This window comes from Rhagoletis zephyria, unplaced genomic scaffold (assembly GCF_001687245.7).
Source record: "Rhagoletis zephyria isolate East Lansing unplaced genomic scaffold, Rhagoletis_zephyria_1.1 Rzeph_scaffold_00313, whole genome shotgun sequence".
Taxonomy (NCBI): domain Eukaryota; kingdom Metazoa; phylum Arthropoda; class Insecta; order Diptera; family Tephritidae; genus Rhagoletis; species Rhagoletis zephyria.
Window position 1 is genome coordinate 48,967 of NW_016157397.1, and position 23,907 is coordinate 72,873.

Below are 23,907 nucleotides of genomic sequence, written 5' to 3' on the forward strand. Positions count from 1 at the left end.
AATATATATATGTATTAGAGTACTTTAATATACAATAATTTATAATTTAGTAGAACATAGTTGGGCTTAATTTTGACCTGTATAGATTTATTTAAGAATACAAGTACTTATTTCATTGCTTTGATTAGAATGGCAATGAATCCGCACGGGGAGCCAAAGGACAGTCATTGCGGCAGAGCGGCTTAAATCTGTTGAATGCCAAATCTATTTTCTGGGTTTTCCTTGGGAATAGGGAAAAAAGTGTAAACGATTGCGAGACTATAACTAGTTGGAGCAGATATGTACATACATCTGTACATAAATGCAATCTATAAAAAATTATAATAGCAAACTTTATTGAAAAAAATTATATGTATTTACTTAGTGCGAAAGTGAGTTATTGTGCCTTATGAATAAAAACTACAAATACTTTTTCTTTAAATTTCAGACCTATTACTCTATTTATTCAAAAAAATTTAATTAAAAGGTCTGAAATTTTAAGAAAAAGCAATTGCTTCATTTTTATTTATAAGGCCCATTGGCTATTAATAAATAATATGGTATTTAGATTTCTTTTCTGCACATAAAAGGTTCTTTTTTGGCTAGTCCACCGGTGTCCGAAACTGTACGAAACTATCCATTTTGTGTTTCTTTGCTTGATTCTCGGGCTGTTGAGAGCCGCTTTAAAAGAGTAATTTTTTGGTTTTTGGCTATCCGGAGATCGCCCGGACTATTTATATATATATTTTTTGATGTTTTTCTTTGATTTATAACGTTATTATGTTCGCTGCCGCTCGAATATTTATTCACTTAAAAAAATAAGTATGCTGTAGTAGGCAATCGATCGAATTTTGTTAGAAAAATAGTAGATACGCTATTTTCGTAAATCATCGATTCCTAGAGCATATATGTAACCTTACCTCAGCTACGATATAACCACCTTTATCGAAACATACATTTGCAAACGATGCGCAAGCAGCTTACACTTACAACGGAACAGATCCGTTATCCATGACTGCGATTCCAAGAAATAATTTGAGGGCGGAAGTTGCTGGAGATGTGGAATCAACACAAATTAAGCACTTGCATGGCAACTCAATGCTTTTGATAGGGTACACACAGTTGTAGAAAAGGATGAATTCATAAATCGATTAGGTTTTCTTTACGTAAGCAAAATAAATGATTATAATTTATAGACGAACGCGACGACACGTTAGAATATCAACAAGCAACGATACGAAAAAGAAGACAAATACAGAAACACTTCACTGTTGCAATTAGCGCAAACACACACCTTTTTTCAACATATTCTACAACTATTTACTTATAACATTTAAATAAAAGTGTTTTATACTATGCAAAATTCACTAAATGCGCACAAAGGAACGGAAGTTTCATATCACTAAAGGAAATGTCAAAAAATGGCGGGAGATAATCAATCAGCGAAGTATGTATGTATGTACATATATATCTACGATGACAGCTTGCGTAATAATTTATACTTTTAATATTTATTATTTTACCAGCGCATTGATTCTTTTTTAATAAACTTAACTCTTTTCAAAACTGATAATTTTCTATGTCCCTTTTAACAGTCCGCATTTCCGGTTTATACTGAAAATCTACAAACTAAAATGTCTCTTCAATATTATTGGCATTTCGCAAGTCTCCACCAACTACACTGTGCGAAAAGATTGCACAATAATATCAAATGCAACCTTGCTAGTTTTGTTCTCCGGCTGTCAAAAGGCACACAGGAAACATGGCGCTACAATTTTTCTAGTTTTGTGGATTGTGCAAAATATTTTCCTTCTATTTTCTCACGTTTAAAGTGCAATTTTATAAATAAAAATTGGTGAAAAAGTTTTCCCAACAAAAATAGTTTGGTTTTGCAACAAATTGAAGTGGCCGCGGGTGCTGGAAATTGTTAAAATTTAAGCGTGAAAAACGCGTCGTGAATGTGGATAGAAAAATATATATCAGTTGTGGTGAAGTAAAGAGTGAAAGGGTGCTGCAAGGCAAGTGAAAATACGATAAAGGGTTGTCGGGTCGTGCCTGCTCCTGGTGGAGCGTTGAAATTCTCACTGTTACATCGTTCGCAAATGCACAACTATCAACAAGAAAATGTCAACAAAAAGAAAAAATAAGTGAATTGCTTGCTACTCACGGGGAGTAACGAGGAAAACGCGCGTAAAGTGCTATAAGAGATTCGATTTTTTATTTATTGTTTTGTTTATAAACGCGTGTGCTAAACGCAGTGGCAACTGAAAAGTTTTTTGCATATCGCTATAGCAAACAAATGAGCTAAAGAAATGAGTGCTGACACATTTGATGAAGAATTTTTCGAGACACGCTTGGAGGCGCTCAAAGATACACAAGAGGGCATACAACAGTTGTCGGCATGGTGTCTACAACAGCGTCCACATCATAAGAAGATTGTAACCTGTTGGTTGAATGTATTCAAAAGAGGTATTATGAACATTATTATATTTTAATAAAATAGCTACACGAATAGCCTGATTGTTCCAAAACAGAGATGGATGGGTATCATGTAAGTCAATAGCAATCTAAATGCAATTGACAGTATAGTGACAGCGTAGGACGCGAAACCCAAATTCACGTTCCCACGACAGTCCCCAGTCGACCCAAATATATATCTGGCCAAGGACTGTCACTCCAGCAACACTCCGCAAAAAGTTTTTGGGGAATTTGTATGCTGCTACAACAACAACAACAACAAACCCAAATCATTTTTGAGCTAGTAGTGTCTTAAAGTCTATTTCCTAAGTTGACATGGAACTACTCGACAAGTTCTATTTTTATTATGCATTCATGAATTCTATTATTACAATCCTAAAATACGTATTTATATCTTTTATGAATAAAGTACGCGTGGAACACAGACTAACTCTATTCTATTTGGCAAACGATGTCATACAAAATAGCAAAAGGAAACGCTATGAATTTGTGGAAAGTTGGGCCACAGCGCTACAACGAGCGACAACTATGGTGAGGTAAGTATATGCACGCACATTTCTACCTTAATGAATTTTAAACTTAATTCATCACTTTCATTCCAGAGATGAAAAGGTAAAAGGCAAGATTTTGCGTATTTTCGGCATTTGGGAACAGCGCGACATTTACAGTGAGGAATATATAAGCGATTTATCTGGCTTGCTCAATATAAATCCACCAAAGAAATCACAAGCAGTTGTATCTGATTCAGCAGATGACTATACGGTTCGTGTTGCAGTAGCAAAAAAAAAAAAATTTACCATATCTGCATCAAATTTCTATATCTTGCTCAATTTTACTTACTAGAATGGTCCATTCATTGCTAACATACGTGAATGTGTCGAGCTGTCTTTGGCGACTGATAACAGTTTTAAAAAACTGCCTAAGGCGCCTAATTGTGATATCGAGGTCATAAAGCAACAAATAAAGGATAAAAGCCATTCAGATGACATTGAAAAGGAAATCGAACGTTATACCACATACGCTGAGGCATATAGTAAGCATTTGCAAGCAGAAATTCGTACACGCAAAGCTGTCTTAAGTAACATTGACACAGCCATTAAATTCTATGCAAATCAACGAGGCGAAGTAAAGGTGGTAGTTAGTGTAAGTGGATATATTTTTTTAAATGCATCTTAGTCTGAGGACGACAAATATCGAAAATAGCCAATACTGAACTGAGCGCAAAATATTTATCAATCTCTCTCCCTCTGTTGGCCAGGCTTGTCATATTCTGCTTTCATTGATATCATTTTAGGCCTACAAAAATTTCGGCAGTCGCATAAAGCTTGTCAAGAAGAAATTGGATGAAATCACACCAAACTTGCCTAGTCCCATACCATCGCCCGACATAAATGCACCGTCTCCGGAACCAGATGCAGATCTGCCTCTGCCTGATGACCAATCACCGATCTCAATGGTAAGTTAATCGTTCTGGTATCACTATTTGTATATTAATTTTTTAAACATATCCTTACAGAATCTATTTAAAAATTCAATAAATGGGTACTCAAGTTATTTGGATGGTAAATTACCATTTGACATAAATGATTTTAAGCGTGATGATAACACTTCCAATAAATCAAGTAAGTGAAAACGTAAACTCACAAAGTTATTTCATATAAAAGTTTCTTTAAATTTACATAGGTCAGCCGATTGAAGTAATAGGTTCACGTTCGGACGATGAAAGCTACAGCTCCGGCACGGAGTATTACAAACCTGAGCCATTAACCCCATATTCAAGTGGCAGCAACATTTCCATACCTGGTCTGAATCCCCTGCCAGTGCCGCCTGTAGAATCGGGTTACTCCTCACTTGCACGCTCAGCGCAGCAATATGGCGGTTTATTACCACCACCTACATCAACACTATTTGGTGGAAACAATGGCTTAAATCATGAGTATAATCCCAGTTATACACCCGACAGCGGTTACAATGGTGGTGGCAATGGTGGCGGTGTTGGTGTCGCCAATCCGAGTGCCGGGCCGCAACCCATAATGCCACCTCCGCCAATGCCAAATATTAATCCATTGGATAACATTAGTGGACGAAGTGGCATGGGTGGAGCGCCGCGTGGACCTAATAATGGCAATGATGATTTTAATTCCACATGGAATATGAATATGTCGTGGACATCAATGGATAATTCCAATTTATCTAACTCATCTTACACGCCTGAAAGCATAGATACACCCGTTTCACCGCCACACTTTGAGCGTGAGGCTAGTAGCAGCATTGCCGCGACTATAGAATATAATGAGCATCATACAAGCAATGTTTTGATATCACAACAAGATGTTGATCATCGTACATTGCATTTGCCAGCATTCGATCTGCCCGCTGTGGATTTAGGTGTTAAATTGGGGCTGAGTAAAGGTTGGTGGTGGTATTGGGTTATTATTTTTCCTTCAAATTGCAAGATTGTTGTTATTTAATTTTATATAATTGTTGTAACAGCGTAAAACTTGTTTAATATGAAAATGCTAATCCCGATATCAATCCGGTTTCGGGGTTGGTGGTGTAGCCACAACTCTTATGACAGCTGCTCCTCTTTTAATAGTAATTTTTGTTTGTTTACAGATAAAACACGTCAATTGGATATCGATCATAGAAATTTGATTTCGTTGACCGGTTCGCCGGGTGGAAGTGATGGTGACAAAAAATCATGGCTCTCACAGGATGCGGTAAGTCAAGCTTTTTGCTTTAGCGTATTCTTTTAAATCAGAACGTTAGAAATGAGCAAAAAATTTATCGAGAGCAGTTTTACTTCGTAAATTAAATCAAGCAAATGCTTTTTTACTATTTCCTTTCTTTACTGCATTTTAGAGTTTTCTTGACAATACAACAGGCGATGTGGATTACCGTGCGCTGCCAATGCCGGTACCTGCTTTAGATTCATCAGATGCGGAACCACCTGGCGTAAGTTCCAGACTACACATATTTTTTTCTTTTTATATATTGCCAATAAAGACCTCTACTCTTATAAGTTCCATCCGCACATTTAAGTCGAAATAATTAACTTTAATTTGCAGTTGATGGCGCCGCCGCCTCCTAGCTTTCAGAAGAAGACGAATTCTCCGCAAAAAAACAATGCCAGTACGTATAAATATGAATTCCTTAACGAGAAGTAAATCATTTAATGATCCCCAAACTCCTCATCTGCTCCATATATTTTAGGCTCGTCATCGGACAAAGAAGATTCTGGTAGTGCGCGCTATGATCCCTCCGATATGGTTATCGATATGGACATGTCCGATGAGGATCTTGATGAAATTTTGAGAGGTTTGCTTTCTAAAAACTGCATAGTTTCAATATTTTTTATTACATTCATAATTTTTTGTTTGCCTTTTCTCAATGCCGCTTTCCTGACTGATCGCCTCCTTTAGAGGTGAATGAGCAAACAAGCGACCAGCTGGATAGTTCACAGCAATCGATAGGCAGTGGTGATGCATCACTACTCGATACATCCAAGGATCTAAATGAAGAAGAGCAGCTTAGTGCCGTTAGTGTGAGGCCAGCATTGTTGGAAACACCGCCCGAATATGTGCCACAACCGGTCTGGGACAGCAACCAGTTAGATCAAATCAACATGCCAACTTATGAGCCACAAAATATAGGCATCAATATGGAAATGCAAGAGCACCAGCAACAGCAAGAAATGTGGAATCAAGCGCCTTGGCATAATGGTGGCCATGGCCGTGGTGGCGGTAATGTGCCGCCGCCTCCGCGCCCACCCTTCCCCTTGCCCTTTGGTAATTTCCCTATGAATGCTAACTATCGTGGCGGTCGTGGTGGAGGAGGTGGCGGTCCTGGTTGGGGCAATTCACCGCAACAAAATCATTTTCGTAACGAACGATTTCCACGTCCCCCACGTGGCGGCGGTCATGGCGGCAGCCCCTACTACAATCGTGGCGGCGGTGGCAGAGGTGGTGGAATGCGAGGCGGTTTTCGTGGTAAATTTCGCGGTAATCAAGCGTGGTTATAATTTTAATGTAACACTTACAAATGAAATATTTAAAATGTAAAGAGATGAGCAGAAAGCTATATTTTTTTCTTACATTCTTACAGAATGTTATATGAAGATTGGAAACTAAAGAACTTTAAAAATTTCAAATAGCTGGTAATATTTAGTTTAAGTATGGTACATAAATTATGTTACATATATATGATGAAAATCCATGCGAGATTGACTGGGCGAATAGTGCGCGCTAAATTGCTTTGTACTGAAAGCAAAGTGTTCGAATCAAAAAAGAGAAAATGGGTGGCTTAGGACTGTAGTAGGCGACAATTATAAGAGAGCTCTGCAACATTGAACGCATGCGCGCTTACGTCCAGTCAAACTGGCTAAACGCTACTTATAGAAACATAATTTAATTACAACTGCACAACTTCATTAGCTAGCATACGATATACAACCACATGTATGTACATTTAAGTACTAAAACATATTTTTACTGTTCTAATGTACTAATTATGTTTAACTTTAGTGCTATATTATGTTTAAATTACGATATTCGATATGAGCGCAACGTAACTCTACCAGCGATTAATGTTGGCAGAGCAAAGCATACTCATATTTTTTCTGTTTTCCAAAATCCAAAAGGAGATTCCCTGCCTTGTTTCGACTATCATAATTTCTCTTGAGTTAGAGCTAAAAGCTCGCAACTTATACAATTTGCTGGTAGAGGTTAACAAATTACTACATTTTTTAGAGTACACTCTGTTTGTTGCCTTTACTTTTGCGCACCCGAAGTGTGGTAAATTTCATTTTTCATTGAAATTCTATAACCATTACAATAACAAATCATCCTACATACAAATTTTAATCGAAATTGTACATAGGTTTTATGTTATTTTGAAATGTGGCAATGACCTGCAAGCTGACAACAATTAAGGCGGTTCCCCCTAGCAGTGATATTCTTGTGCGTCCTTTTGACAAACCGGTCGAAAATATAGTGGCGTTCAAAATACTAGCAGCAAAATTCAAAATGATGCTGCTGGTATCTAATATAGATCGACCCATATTTTAAATGAAAATTATCAACAATAAATAAATAAGGATAAGTTGCCAACAGCATCATTTTGAATTTTGCTGCTATTATTTTGAACGCCACTGTATGTGCGTAGCTAACAAGATTGATAGATCGTGCGTAACATCGCATAAAACGCAGAATAGCTGCATATACATATTTCTACTTCTATGCGTAAAATATCAAACGCACGCATATGGATATGCATGCTTTGGAGGTGCGCCTTAAGAAATTAACGAAAATCGAGAGTAAAACAGGAAACTATTCGCACACAACAGCATCCAAAAATTCAAATCCTTTCACATTTCACATTTGATTCTTTCCTTATATATTTTTTTCTTTTGATAATTATCGCTACCCTCGACTACCTACCCTCCCCCTACTACTACAACAACAATTCACAAAATACATAGAGTTAACAAATATGAATGTTTATCAAATAAAAATTAACAATAAAGTGTTTGCATTACTTGGAGGCGTTGAATTTATTCAAACTAAAGCAAAAACAATAAAATAAAAAAAGGAGCAGAAGAATTATTTAAGCGTGGCTAAACTGCGTCTGACAAAATCACTGTTTTCAAAAACTACGTTCTTCTCAACGATTATGGAAACAAATCAAATAAACCACAAATGCGTTCATGAAGAAGCAAGTCGTCACGGCAGTATATCGCTCCACCAACATTCGCCCAAAGATTGTGGCGATTTTTGTTGCACCTTTACAACAACAGCAATTTCATGAAGACAGTGCTTTTTCGTTTGGTCCTCACTCTGATGCAACAGCGTACTATTACAACTTATTCATGGAAAAAAGATTTCTCATTCGGTTCTCACTCTGATGGAGCTCGTAGCGGAAGGCGAAAGAATCGTTGCCATGGAAAGAAGAGCAGCGGCAAAAGCGGTTTCATACAGAAATTTTTGTGGACTGAGCAATCGAACCCGGATTCCCCCGAAGAAACAATTTCATTGTATGTAAATAGAAAGCTTTGATGCAGCTAAGGTACGGCAGTGACAAAAGTGTATTTCTTAATCAAAATGGCTTAACTGTTTATGCTTGGGGTAAAGAAAATTCGAGTAAGCGCTTGGGTTTGCATCGTTATCTTAATATTAGCAAGGTTTTATTATCTATTTTTTTTCGAACCAGTAAAATAGAAAAAATAACAAGTAATTTTTAAGCAAAAAACAAAATCCACTTCAATAAAAATTTAAGAGTACCGTTAATTTCTTCATGATCCAACGACCGGATCTAACCACCTCTGAGGTGCCACCTATCCTTAAAAAAAAAAAATAATAATTATAGAAATCGGTTAAATTGGTCCAAAGTTATGCTTTGCCATATGTAAAAAAAAAATATTCCGTCAAATTGATAACCTCTTCTTTTTGAAGTCGGTTAAAAACTAAGAATTTTAGATAGAAACAGCGAAATTTATTATAAAAGTAAATCAATTCTTTTTTTATGAATGTGGGCAAAATCTATAGCTAGATACAGGCTATTAGTAGAAACGCGTCTACGATAACTTTTAGAATCATTTCATGATTTTATATAAATTACGCATAGCATTAATTTCTGTGCACTTTCTCGAGGTAATCGAGGCCTCAAATTCAGATGAATTAGGCTTGGTACTGTTTTGTCGACCAGACCTTGTTTTCCTTTGAGCTTATGCTTGACTATTTCTGACTTTAATCGGGCGAATTTGAAAACCAATTCAAAATGCCTGAACTCCAACTTGATTTTTCCACCCTATTCGGGCAAATTGGGCAAATTGCAATTTTCAATACCACAAAGCCTGTTTGTTCTTAGTGGAAGTCAACTTTTGATTTCACTATCAATAAATGCGTAGTAGTGAAATTTAAAAATCCATTTAAAATTTAGTGCAGTGTGCCTAACTTTGCACCACCCCACACACATACGACTCTTATGTTTGGAGCTGTTGTCTTCTTGTTGATCACACCTGGTCTGAACATTTTTGCAGCTAATGGTGATAAAAGTTTTTGCAAAAATTTCCTCACCCAAATTGGTGGTAAAAACGAAAAAACGTTCGAATACCTTTCCTGAGGAACAGCTCTCAAATAGCAACCTTGATTGCGTGCTGAAGGTTTCGTTGAAGATGTGGATAGTAGGTGGTATGGTAAAATGCAACTATTTAAAATCGGTGCGGTTCGGTTTGGTTCAAATGGTTCAATTTTTTTTTTTATGCTAAAGGATACAAATATTGCAAAAAATATTACAAATCTATAGTATATGAGCAAAAGGCTTTGTTGCTGAGATCAAATTCAAATATCTGCATGTATAGTGGTGGAAAAGTAAATAGGGGCGCCACATATTAGCAAGTTTTGATTATTTTTCTGTTGTTTATTTAATATTTATTTTTGTTTCTAAACAAATGTGGAAAACAAAGTTTCCTAGTTTGAGCAGGAATTATAAAAATTCTGGAAAGTTTAATCTAAATTCAAATTTTTTTTTTGAAATAATAATTTTTAAGCTTTAAGTCCATTTTTGTCAATTTGGNAAATTCTGGAAAGTTTAATCTAAATTCAAATTTTTTTTTTGAAATAATAATTTTTAAGCTTTAAGTCAGTTTTTTTGTCAATTTGGTGCTGAGTTGGGCGAACGTTCCAAAAGTTGGTATTCAATCGCTTGTTTTGTATGGAAAAAGGTTTCACATGCAAATGGATTTAACAATTTAGACTTTTTGCNAATAAATCAAATCAGCTGCTCTACTGATACCACCTGTTTAATGTGCTTTGCTCTGTATGTACATATATTTCAGTTTTTGAAGAAGCAATTGTTCAAGCAGGAGATGTAAATACCTTAACATGCCGGTGTTTGCTTCCAGCCCAGTGGGCTCAGTAGCGATAACCCAATTATAAATGATTCATGTCGCCGTATAAAAATTAATTGATTTGATTGAAGGTCCGAAAATAAAATAAAAGTGATTTTTTGTTTTTGTTTACTATAACATGAAGGGATTTCAGGTACCGTAACTGTTATAATCTCTTATACTAAAGCTCGATCAAATTTAACCATTATGTTATGAATTTTATTTTTGCGATCAAGAATAATTGTTATATCTGGATTTTTATTTTTTTGATAATTTTTTAATCGATCATATTATAACCGTCACTTTCAGATTTCATTTTTTAGATTATAAAAGATTTAAAAGTTATCGAAAAAATAAAAATCAAAAATAACACTTATTTTTGATTTTAAAAAAATCGCAAAATAGCGAATTTGCAATGACCTCAAAATAGAGTCTTGGTTTATGGTTTTATAACAATTATATCCAACAATTTTATTGAGCTTGAGGCCGTTTTTAATAAAAATTTTTGCGGAAAAACCAACAATTTACTTTTTGTTAGAAGTTATAGGTGCTATTTCGGAGATCACCACATCTCATCACCAGACTTCTTCAACTGGAAAAAGCAACAAAAAGCAACAGTTTTCATTGAAAACGGCCTCAAGCACAATAGAACTGTTGAATAAATTCTTGGTATTTAACGGTTATTTTCGGTCCCTGATTTCAACATTTAATCAGCCTCACCAAAACAGCAACTGAGGTTACTATATGCTTACAGGACACTGGAGTCTGCAACAGCATCTCTGGCGAATTATCACTTTCACTTTGGCGACTCGACCACATACACGAAAATGGTGATGCCATCCACAGAAGAACTGAAAGGAGTCTAGGCTTAATGTGGGGCCGCAGTAAGAAGCATTTCCTACCCCCTAAAGCACTTCCCAACTTTTAGAAGGAGTTAGGTTTTTAGTTGAAGTAGTGTGGAGGCGGCCGCTGTGGTGTAGTGGTTAGCAGTGCGCGCTATCACTCCGCAGGGCCTGGGTTCAAGCCCTGGTCAAAGCAACATCGCTAAAAAAAAAACAGAAAAATAGTTTTTTCTTAATAGCAGTCGCCCCTTNGATTCATGTCGCCGTATAAAAATTAATTGATTTGATTGAAGGTCCGAAAATAAAATAAAAGTGATTTTTTGTTTTTGTTTACTATAACATGAAGGGATTTCAGGTACCGTAACTGTTATAATCTCTTATACTAAAGCTCGATCAAATTTAACCATTATGTTATGAATTTTATTTTTGCGATCAAGAATAATTGTTATATCTGGATTTTTATTTTTTTGATAATTTTTTAATCGATCATATTATAACCGTCACTTTCAGATTTCATTTTTTAGATTATAAAAGACTTAAAAGTTATCGAAAAAATAAAAATCAAAAATAACACTTATTTTTGATTTTAAAAAAATCGCAAAATAGCGAATTTGCAATGACCTCAAAATAGAGTCTTGGTTTATGGTTTTATAACAATTATATCCAACAATTTTATTGAGCTTGAGGCCGTTTTTAATAAAAATTTTTGCGGAAAAACCAACAATTTACTTTTTGTTAGAAGTTATAGGTGCTATTTCGGAGATCACCACATCTCATCACCAGACTTCTTCAACTGGAAAAAGCAACAAAAAGCAACAGTTTTCATTGAAAACGGCCTCAAGCACAATAGAACTGTTGAATAAATTCTTGGTATTTAACGGTTATTTTCGGTCCCTGATTTCAACATTTAATCAGCCTCACCAAAACAGCAACTGAGGTTACTATATGCTTACAGGACACTGGAGTCTGCAACAGCATCTCTGGCGAATTATCACTTTCACTTTGGCGACTCGACCACATACACGAAAATGGTGATGCCATCCACAGAAGAACTGAAAGGAGTCTAGGCTTAATGTGGGGCCGCAGTAAGAAGCATTTCCTACCCCCTAAAGCACTTCCCAACTTTTAGAAGGAGTTAGGTTTTTAGTTGAAGTAGTGTGGAGGCGGCCGCTGTGGTGTAGTGGTTAGCAGTGCGCGCTATCACTCCGCAGGGCCTGGGTTCAAGCCCTGGTCAAAGCAACATCGCTAAAAAAAAAACAGAAAAATAGTTTTTTCTTAATAGCAGTCGCCCCTTGGCAGGCAATGGCAAACATCCAAGTGTATTTCTGCCATGAAAAACAGCTTCTCATAAAAATACAATCGGCTGTTGGGAGTCGGCGGAAAACTGTAGGTCCCTCGGCTTTGTGTTACAACAGATTTAAAAAATCGATGTAATGTAGAAAATCATACAAATATATTGCAAATTTTCAAGGATATTTAAGGACAAAATTTGTAAAGGACATTTTCCATACCCTTTCGTCCTTAGGCACCAAAAAAGTTATTCTGTTATAATTCTATAGAATTTTTTCTTTTATATGATACCCATATTGTTATCTTACATTGCACTGAAGTTTTTAAATAATTTTTTGAAATAATCATACTCTTTAAATTTCAAAGTCCTTTTAAAAAAATCCTGACGTCAGAGAGAAAAACTAAGTAAGCAGTTTTGATATAATTTACCCATAGTTTCGCGAATATATATATTATATAAATGGCACACTAAATTTCTATGTGCCGTTATCTCAAGTAGGCTTCAGAATTTATCTGCCTATGAAAAATTTTTTTATAACAAAATTTGTGTTTAAAGGGCAGATAAGTTTTAAAACATAATTGAGAAAACGGCCTTAAGCCAATTTAAGCTGATTGAAAAACCGAAAACTTTTGCTGAACAATCAAAATTTGTATAAGAAACATTTCAGGTTCTTCAACGTTACGCTTTAAACTTCCTAATTACTTTTTAAAAACAAAAACTGTCGTTTCACCAGAAACATTCCCACCCTATTGACTTAAAAAAATATCAAAGGGGGTGCTTTGGTTGCACTCTGATAATAGCACCGTGGTACAAAAAGTAAAAAATTCCAAAACACGCGAAACAATCACTATGCCCACAAAACTATGGGTGAGAGAGAATTTTCTCTCTGACCTCGGCTGTTTTTTTTTTTTTTCAAAGTACTTTAAAACTTCAAAGATAAACTTAATTCAATAAAACATTTAAAAAAATCCAGCAATGTGGAATAACAATATGGATACCAAATGAAAGAACAAATTCTGTAGAATTCAAAAAAAAATAAAGAAAGAATAGGTATTGAAAATGCCCCTTCCATAAATTTTATTTTTTTTTACGCTTATAAAATTAGAAGCACAAAATTTGAGGATATAAGCGTGTGTATATCAATCCTTAACGTATAATTTTTTCAAAAACAAATATTGAAAATTTTCAAGGATATTCGGGGATACAATGTTAAAAGCACATTTTTAAATACCTATTCGTTCTAGTGCACTAAAATATGTAATCTTTTTCAATTCTTCAGAATTTTTTATTTTATTTGATATCCCTATTGTTATTCTATATTGCACTGAATTTTTTTTTAAATTTTTTTAATATGTTTTGAATCAATTACATCCAAGTAATTCAAAGTCGTTTAGAAAAAAATATTTAAATTATTAGAAAATTTATTTCCGTGCATTTTTTTGTATAACACCTAAAAATAAACCCATTAAATTATAAATAAATTAGTAGATTTATTTACTCTACTTCCTCCAATGTTCAGTCCTTGTAATATTCTTTGGAACCAATTGCTCAGCTTTCATTTGATGTTCGCTCACAAATATTCAATTTAATTAATATCTGAAGTAAAGGTCCACCATTCTACTCTTCGCCGCTTTTGACTTAACCAGTATAATCCCCAAATTCAGCAGAATAATTAATATGGTGAATATTAGGGATTATAACCCTTCCTACGCAGAAACCTCCTTTGTGTTGGCGGAGAAGTAGGGCGTAACTTCTTTCTGCGTAGGCGACCTTCGGCAGATCAGCTGATTTCATTTTTTAATTATTTTGTCTGTAAAGTGTCAAATATTGTTTTTTATTTTTTCTCTTAATTTCTAATTTGCCAAAAAGAAGTGATTAAAAAACATATTTTGAAACATCCGCTTACCTCAGGGGCACAAGCGCTGATTACTGGGCTTTACAAAGGATGGATCAATACTCTCGGAAGCAAACAAATTTAGCAAGAAAGAAAGTTTTATTAAGAAAAAATTTATTTTCTTTCAAATTTCTTTTATTTTTCACTTGGTCTAATATGATGTTTAAAAACTTAATTTCTTTGACACTTGGGAAGCCCTAAGCAACAACAAAATACAAGTAAATATTTTTGCCCTAATGCTGTTTGATATTCCTTGGTTTGTTCAGAATATGTTTGGAGGTTCCTAAAATTTCGTTCAACGAAATGGGTCACTTTATCATGAGTGTGGAACGATTTCGAGTGAACGGCATTTCACATATAGGCTGCGTTTCTTTATACATTCCGGATAATCCCATTTCACAGCCGGAATAAACAGAATGCGTTTGAAATATACGTCAACATATCATCAGGAACGTTCTAAAGAATAAATAAACAGAAAAGTTTATTCCAAACATTCAGAATGAATAAAGAAATTCAGCCATAAATTTCGAAGTTGGCATAACAGCTGTCAAAACCATTAAATACAATTTAAGGGGTTAGAATCAAATAGATCTAAGTAGATCTGAAATTTGTTTGTGATAATTAAGGTAAAAGTTGATTACTTATTGTAAATTCTGGGTAAATGCATTTGAAATGATTCTTGCTTTATCTGATTCGAAGTGTACTATGTCCTTCGATTGGTGAATATTCAACCTACATACAATAGGTGAACTGCATGGGCGAAATGTGAACGAATTCACACGGAATGAAAATTCATTATAAGGCTGAATTTGGGGATTTCGGACGATGCATAATGTTAAAACTCAAAAATATTCAAATCAATTTCGACCCAAAGTTTTTCCAGTTTAAGAGAAATCCTTAGGTTATGAAATCTAAGAGACGAAAAAATTTTACCTATTTTTCGAAGATAACATTAGCCTCCTCTCTCATTGCAGAAAACGATATCCATTTTCATGACTTCTATTATTTTAAAAGGAAATCAATACTTTTCAGGGACCGTAACGGTTATGATCTTTTTCATAATTTAAACTTTAATATTTTATTTCTAATTTTTCGCTCTAATTTAACTATTATTTTATAATTTTGGTTTTATAAATTTAATTTTATCAAACATACTATAACCGTTATTGTCAGAATTGGTTTTGTAGATAATTAGGAATGGAAATCGATAGTAAAAACGCTGTCTCCATTACAACGGCTAAAAATTTTGGAAAAAATAAAAATAACAAAGTAACGATTTTGTAATGATAACAATGTAAATATCTCTTGGTGCGGGAAAAATTTACGTTAACCCAGCAGAGAACAGCAACTGCTTCTTATGTGTACAACTGCACATTTCTGGACTGGTTCAGGGCCATTTCGGGCTAGTTCATGATTTAGTTTGGTCTAGTTGGGGACCTATTCAGTCCTATTTCGGGTTCATTTCGGAACTCCTTCTGGACTATTTCGGGCTGGTTCAGGACATTTCAGAAACATTTCTATTCTACGTAGCTCGGATTAATTTAGGCCTAGTAAGAGACCAAGTTCACGGCTTTTTCAAAACCACGTCAGGACAATTTTGAGACTAGTTCGGGATGATTTCGATGTAGTTCCAAATTAGACACGAAAATTGCCTAAAATAGTTCTGAACTATTCCCGGAGTGGTTATGAAAAGGTCGCGTACTGATTCGGACAAAATGAAATGAAATTAATATTTCATTTGTAGCCTAACCAATTTAAGTACATACATATGTACGTAACTGAATCGCCTAACGCTTTACCAAGCCGTACATGGAGTTCACATACCCCTTTTCTTGTTTAAGACAGAAATAAAGGGCGAAGTTTTTTTGCCTGATATTTTTTGATAATAAAAATAAGTTATTCGCTATGTTTCGGATCTTTTTGAGATTCTTCGTGTTTAATTTTTCGGAATCCTTCAGGATTTTCCGGAATCTTTATAGATTTTATGGATTATTTTAGTTGCTGTTTAACTAAAGAAAGACTTTGAAATTTTGTGTGATTTTTTTGTTAGTTGTTTTTTGTATATTCAATTCAATTTGGTAATAGGAGATCTGAAGTGAAAAATTAAATAAAACACAAAATTTAAAAAGCTATGCTCTTTAAAAAATTGGAAATAAGATATCAAATTTTCAAATCGAATGAGACAAAAACTTAAATATAAAAATTGGACTCAATATCGAGAGCCGTAATTGCAAATTGAAATTTCGAATCGAATTTGATTCGTTCACGACTGCCGTGATTCGTGTCCAGAATTCATTGGCCTAAAAATCAAATACCAAGAAATTCAAATCAAATGGATTGTGCAAAGGTCACAGATGACTTCGCTTTTTTCCGTCCAGTAAAAGTTAGGAATTAAATTTAAAACTTTTTTCATATCGAATATCGTAAAATGCATATTGAACAGGTAGTAGCACTACAATAAAAGCAACACTATGTTGTGTTTTGTTGTTACTCTTGCTCCATAGAGCGTAAAAAAAAAATATTTTTCTCAACAAAAAATTTAAGACACTTTGTTTTTGATTTGATTTTTCTGGCTTGATGGATTTTTTCGCTTCTAGCAGCATCAGCACACCTGAGTTGATAGAATCTTCTAGAAAGTCAGCATCTGCTTGTGAAAAAAAAATCAGCTCTTCTCCTGCTACCTGTTCAATATGCCCATTATTGTACAAAATGTATTAAAAATTTTAATTTTTTTATACAAAATATTTATGAAGCATTTCAAATGCTTATGCTTGTACATTAGACTGGTTCAAACGAATCGACTATTACTTTTTTTTCAAAATCCGTTGGGTAATATTTTCGGGACATTGAAAAAAGATGCCTTTCAAAAGCGCAGCACTTAATTTTAAATAAATTGACAAACATCGCTTTTTATGTATACATCTTTTTGATTTATTATGCATTTATTTTATAAAAATATAAATGAAAATTTTAATTAATATAAATCCAAAGTTAATTTTTTATTAGTGAGGTGGTCGCTTTTTTCTCTCATACGGTCATTTCACATTCATAATAGAAAATACTCTTTCTGTGAATCCGAAGTTGCAGAAATAGATTTAAAATTAAATAAATTTAAGTAAATTTGGTAACCCATTCTCAGTGTTTTTGATCTTTTGTTCTATTCATAGACCTTTTATTTGAAACAATATTTCATTTAAAACTATTATTTTAGAATACAAATTTTTACTTGCAAATTATTGAAATATATTCAGCCAGTAGCCCTAGCAGCTAGCGCTGTAACTAACTATTAAATTTTAAAATTTATCATAGATTTATTTCAACAAATAAATAGCTGAAGAAATATGGTATTTTGGAATGCTATATTTTTTCCAACAGTATATACAGTGGTCCATAAAAGAATAGGAGTGCGATATTTTGATCAGTTTCGGCTATTTGTCTTTTTTTTATTTATTTAAGGTTTATTATTTTATTATAAAAGTCAAGCTAGGTATACAACAAACACCGAATAAATTGAGATTTCAATTTTTGTACAAAAATTATAAAAAAAATGCCAATTTTAACCAAAATTTCAAACTTTTTAATCAGAATTTTCAGAAAAAATTTTGGTATGCAGTTTTGTAGCCCATTTGATTATAGTCTAATGAAGTGCAAGTTTGAAGCTGCTAAAAAATTTCGCTGATTTTTGGCGATTTTTTTTTTGCTGGCAGTGGGGGACATATATAAAAAAATTGTCGAACATACTTTGTATGGAAAAAACGTGAAACACCTTCAACCAAAAATAATTCAACGAAACATTTTACCAACTTGAAATTAAATGGGCTACAAAACTGCATACGTGTTTTCTAAAGATTCTGATTAAAAAGTTTGAAATTTTGGTTTTTGGAAAATTTCAAGAATTTTTGTTATTTTATACAAACTTTGAAATGTAAAATAAGATAATAAACATTAAACAAACAAAAGACAAATAGCCATAACTGGCCAAAATATCGCACTCCTATTATGTTGTGGACAACTGTAGCACGCCAACTGAAAAAATAGTACAATACTATATATTATAGTACTGTTGGCAAACCTAAAGTCATCCCATCAAACTTGCTCTAAAATTGAATGTGCCACGGTTTTTGTTAAAGAATATACTATATTTTTATGAAACCATAATTACAATTAAATATTAAAAAAAAAAAATAATAGTCAAAAATTTTCTTTTTACATTTTTTTCAAAATTTTATGTTTCTCTCATTGCGATAAGTTCATTTAAAAACGCGTTATAAATTTTCAAAATAGAAAAAAAATCGAGCCCTAACCGCCAAAATAACGTAAGCGACATTTTTTTCGAAATTTTATTTTTGATGCAGAAATGCATCTACATAGATGCTCTAGGAATATTTCTGCATCAAAAATAAAATTTTGAGAAAAATGTCGCTTACGTTATTTTGGCGGTTAAGGCTCGAAATTGTCTTTTGTTATTTATGAATGTATGTACGTACATGGAAAATGGAAATTCGTGATGAGCGACCACTAAATATTAAAATAAATATTCGATATTTTTCAACCAGTCTAATGTGAGGCCATGAAGACCAGAAGAGCGTAACTGACATTTCAAAAAAAGTTACTAGAATCGAAACATTAATAGCCCGAGGGACGCCCTTTTAAAATTCTTTTAATAAAATATATAGCGTCACATATGTAGGTGCAATGAACTTTTTAGTAAAAGACCGCATTTATTTTTTTATAGATCCTTCTGTCTCATATTAAAAAAAAAAATTATATATATCCTCCTCTGGCCCTCTAGTACATATGAGACGTACTAAGGCCCTTAATGCCGAATTTCCACTTAGCATTAAATTGCCAAAAATTTTAATTGCCAATTTTTCATTATGTCGAATTTTATGTTATTTGTTGGCAAACATCTGAGAATACATTGCCAAATTAGACTAAAATCCATCAAATCGGTTCATCAGAAAAGATCTTACATCGTGTAGATTTCCTGTAACGGCATGGATTAAAGAGAAGAAAGCTGTGTCAAATTGTATCGAGAAATTTTCACGTCAAAATATGGCATAGTGAGAAACAGCTATAAAGCATAAAGTTTAAGTCATTTAAATGCCTAGTGGAACTTCGACATAAGTACTTTATTTTAGTTGTCCTCTCCGCTTTCCAAAGTACTGAAATTACTGTAAATACTACGATTAGAATTAAATTTAGTTTTAGGTATAGTGTTAGCGTTAAAATTACTTCCTAAATATTAGCATATAAAAAAAGTCATATTGTAAATGTGTGTGCTAGTGTACGTAAAATTTTAAAATTAAAATTTTAATATTATTATTATAAGTTAAATTTTTTATATTGTACTTAATAAATATTTATGCATATATAAATATGAAAAGTTGTACATATGCAGTATAAGTTTACATGTATGAAAAAATTCAAAAAAAAAACAAATCTCATCTTGAAATAACTTAGACAACCTATTGTGATATTAATAAAAATTACTCGTGCATTTAAAACTCTGTACATTTTATTCACTACGACTACATATTTAACTTTTTTCGTTTTTCATCTCAGTGTATATCCATCACTTTGTGAATATTTGTTGCACTCCATCTATCTGTCTATGACAACGAGCACACCCACCGTTGCCGGTAGTAAGCTGTCGTTGTTGTTTGCAATCAATTTTCAAATCCTCAAATAACGCCCACATGCACTTAAGTATGAGTAGTATTATTAACTCTGATTACCTTTGCGCATGCTCTTAAATAAGTTAGAGGTATGTTTGTAATACTGTACATATGTACGAGTGTGCCTAACTAATGCAAAAGGGCAAAAACCAAAACGCATCGTCCTTTTCACGAGTTGCATTGCCGCAAGTAAGAAGCAATTTGTTATGTATTATACACATCGGAAGTCGGAATTTGCTACTCATTCATCTTATGTTTTTGGGTTTTTTTTTTTTAGATTTTTTTCTGGGCTCTTCCGCTAAATCTAAGAAGGCTTCAAGGATACGCGCGCGCACTGTTTTGATGTTTTGACTTCTGCTGCCACGCCCACGCGCACCCAATTGCCATTTGACGGATGAATGTATGTTTGTAGAAATATGGATCTTTCAAAGTGAGTATGCTTAAAAATGCCTATAAAGAGATATCCTTCTATATCCTTACATTAAAGTGCGCTTTTAGATGAGTCGCAAAAACTAGGCGACCGCAAATAACGAATATTTTTTTTTTTTAATCTTAACTTGAAAAATCACACTGACTGAGAAATGCTGGTTGTATAGGGAGTAGATCAACATATTTGTTGTTATTTAGACTATCATCAGCGACAATGATTTTGTGTTTAGAAATGTTATTGGGCTTCGGAGGTACCACGATTTGTTTGTTAGGAAAAATGAAAAAAAAACAACAAATCTAAGCAGTAGAAGTTATAGCTGCTATTTCGGAGTTCTGCACATACATCTCCTCATCAGACTTCTTTTTCTAGACTTCAGCAGGAATTGAACCCGCCTGACTTTTATTTTTTAAGTTTTATTCAAAAAAATTTATTTCATTCATTTTTCGAGTTTTATTTATTGCTCGAATAATAATTGTTATTTTTTTAATTTTTCACTTTTAATTTTTGCTCAAAAAATAAAACTTAATTTTTTTTATAAAATTCTGGCACATTACATAACCAGCAGCACATACCTTAATCCACATTTCGAACTTCGTACAAAATTATAAAAATTCAACAAACTTTAACAATTAAACCCAAAACTTTTAAACTTTTTATTACAAACTTTTGAAAAAATTTTAGGTATGCAGTTTTATAGCCCATTAAATTTTTGTATGTCAAAGTACAAATTTTGAAACTAGAAAATCACGTTGATTTTTAATAATTTTTTTTTTCGCTGACGGTGCTAGGCATTTGCCACCTTTTACAATATTTTTATAGAAAAATAATGAAAAAAGGTTAACTTGAAAAACATGAATATTTTAAAGAAACCAACACGTTTGAATCACTGTATATATATAATTTCTGTGTAAATCAAAATCTGTCAAGAAGGCTGTTGAGAAGCTCGGAACCGAAATTATGGGAAGAGACGCCTTCATTTTTAGTGTTAGCCAGGCTGCAATCAAAGCTTTAAGCTCTTTCACATTTTACTCATAGGTTGTGCTGGACTGTCGCCTATCTCTACACGAAACGCTCAAGCAAAACATACCTCGCCTCACTTTGGTGATAGAGGAAAACTGCATGGCAGAAGAACATGCAAGGCAAGGCACGACCAAGCAGATTCTTCCTAATAAAGAACGCATTGGTATGGCATATGCCACCTGCAAGCTGCTACCTAGAGAATTTATATACAAACAAGCTGAAGAAAGTTGGAGTCAAAGTACGACTTCTTGAATTCCCAGGCAGACGTGGGATCGGAAGCGGTCGCGGTCGCGGAGTGTATACTCCCCAAGAAGATAGGATATATCTACCTACCTAATAAGCCGATGTTCCCCTCCAATTTGTGGTGTGCGCCATGATACTTACAAACAATTGAAGGCACCTACAATTTTACGCTGCCATCAAACAACACACTTTTAATGCCCGAAGTCCACAACGAAGTTTGATCAGGTATTTAACTTGGTTCGTACTGGGCAATAGTGCCTTTTACCACTCGGCCACGGCTGTCGCAGGTGAAATCCGAAATCTAAAGTGTTTTTTTTTTTGTATTGTTTATGCATATTTACATATATTTTTTGATTTTTTATTTATTTTTTCAATATTAAAATAAGTTAACAAACTAATCCTATAATTAAAATCTAATTATTCTACCTTTTACAATTTACAAATAACAACCCCGCTTCCCCCTACCCCACAAAAAAATAAAAATTTAATAATCTCGCGTCAATAGCTTAACCAAGTCGCCAATATACGCTTGAGCCATTTGCAGCGTTTCATATTTCGAGAGGCGCCGATCATTACCCAGCGAAGGAACAACATCGCGTAGCTTATCGAAAGCATCATTCAAGCTATTCATGCGTCGTCGTTCGCGTGCATTCGCGGCAAGGCGGCGCTTTCGCTGGACATCCGGTGTGGCGCAGTTAGACGCATTCGCCGAAATGGCGGACATTTTGTTGAGATGGCGCTGACTTGGTGGCATCGAAGCATCAATTCTAAACGTCGTTCTACCCAGCATTTTTCGTTTTTCTGATCCTTCTGCCGACGGTGATGATGTCCAACATTCGCTAAATGGTTGCGCGGACGTCAATGCACTTTGCAATTTGGAGGATGGCCAAAATTTATGATTTTCTTTAATGCCAGATACACGTTGCGTGCTCTCGATTGTGTGTTCGAATTTGAAGTCTCTCAGGAAATCGTTGTCGTAGTCGACTATTTCCGGTGGATTTTCTAAAGATGACGCTGGTGGCGATGACGATGATGACAAAGAGGCTGACGATGATGATGATAATGCTGGACTATCGCTACTGAATGCCATGCCATACAAAGCCGCAAGCTCCTCCATATTATCACTGAGCACTTTTGTGTAATTTTCACTTGCTTCCGAGTGGCCGTCAAACAGGCGCATCGTGGCCGAGTAACACGAGTAGTCGGTGTCACAATATTCACTGGTTAACATTTCGATTTGCTTTTTTTTTTTGTTTATTTTTGCTTTGTTAGCTGCTCTACACAACTTTGACGACGAATAAGAACTGTGTTCGTTTCGGTTGCTGTGTGTGCTATTTATGCGCATCCGTCGTGGCAGCGGCCTTAAGGATGCGCTGTGTAAAAATGGTTTGATTGGCTGAAATTCGTATTCTCCTGGCTTACCTGTCCTCACCTGACCTGGTGCTGGCCAAGCAATCCGTGTTTCTGATTCGTTGACGCTTCTCGCTTTGTATCTTTTCCTTTTGTTGTTGTCTTTCTCAATCGCCGATCGTTTGCTCCTGATCGTATTTCTCTTCTTGTGGGTTTTGCTGGGGACACCGGCTTTAATTGGCTTGCGGTCAAAACGTTTAATTGTTTTCATGCTGCCGCAGAGGTTTTTTTTTTGCGCATAGTGAATATCTACATACAGGTATGTATGTATTTATTTCTTACCAATCGCCTGTTATTATGTATTATTGTAATATTTGTAATGTTGCTTCTGCAAATCCATTGTTGTGGATTCCTTTTGTAATACTTTGCTTGTTGCATGTTGTTGCTTTCAATTTGTAATAGGCCTTTAAGTGCTACCGCTTTGCAATTGTGTCGATCGTTTCAACTTTTTACCAAGCAATTTGTGGCTTGTGGAAAATATGTATTCCTTGGCTTCTTCCTCATACTTTCGATTTCTTTTGAATTTTTGTGGCTTTTGTGTTTGCAAATTATAGTGTCAAAATCGTATTATGTGTATTATTTTATATGTCAAACATTTGTACTCTTCTTTTAAATAATGTAGTATAAGCAAATTTGTAGTTAAGCCATGGTGCGTATGTATGTACATATGTACAGTATCTGTCATATCTATAGCACGCCATTTCAAAGTGATATTGTGTGCCACTTATGTTTATTTATTTATTTTTAAGAATTTTCA

General features: G+C 34.3%; 2 protein-coding genes across 2 annotated transcripts; one reads left to right on the plus strand and one right to left on the minus strand.

Annotated features, from left to right (window-relative positions):
- Positions 1-1,728: 1,728 nt before the first annotated feature.
- LOC108358897 (uncharacterized) lies at positions 1,729-7,996 on the plus strand. Its single transcript, XM_017610414.1, has 13 exons — positions 1,729-1,997; positions 2,272-2,448; positions 2,867-2,993; positions 3,060-3,219; positions 3,301-3,600; positions 3,752-3,913; positions 3,974-4,079; positions 4,141-4,869; positions 5,074-5,177; positions 5,320-5,412; positions 5,526-5,589; positions 5,671-5,775; positions 5,880-7,996. Exons 2-13 carry the CDS (start codon positions 2,292-2,294, stop codon positions 6,476-6,478), a joined length of 2,706 nt encoding a protein of 901 aa, XP_017465903.1. The 5' UTR covers positions 1,729-1,997; positions 2,272-2,291; the 3' UTR covers positions 6,479-7,996.
- Positions 7,997-22,107: 14,111 nt separating this feature from the next.
- amos (absent MD neurons and olfactory sensilla) lies at positions 22,108-23,233 on the minus strand. Its single transcript, XM_017610446.1, has one exon. It carries the CDS (start codon positions 23,083-23,085, stop codon positions 22,225-22,227), a length of 861 nt encoding a protein of 286 aa, XP_017465935.1. The 5' UTR covers positions 23,086-23,233; the 3' UTR covers positions 22,108-22,224.
- Between the last annotated feature and the right edge of the window lie 674 nt (positions 23,234-23,907).

Coding starts and splice junctions, on each gene's coding strand:
- amos (XM_017610446.1), bottom strand. CDS start 23,085: ATGCGCATAAATAGCACACACAGCAACCGAAACGAACACAGTTCTTAT.
- LOC108358897 (XM_017610414.1), top strand. CDS start 2,292: ATGAGTGCTGACACATTTGATGAAGAATTTTTCGAGACACGCTTGGAG. Junction 2,449..2,866: donor GTTGAATGTATTCAAAAGAG/GTATTATGAACA, acceptor TTATGAATAAAG/TACGCGTGGAACACAGACTA. Junction 3,601..3,751: donor AAGTAAAGGTGGTAGTTAGT/GTAAGTGGATAT, acceptor ATATCATTTTAG/GCCTACAAAAATTTCGGCAG.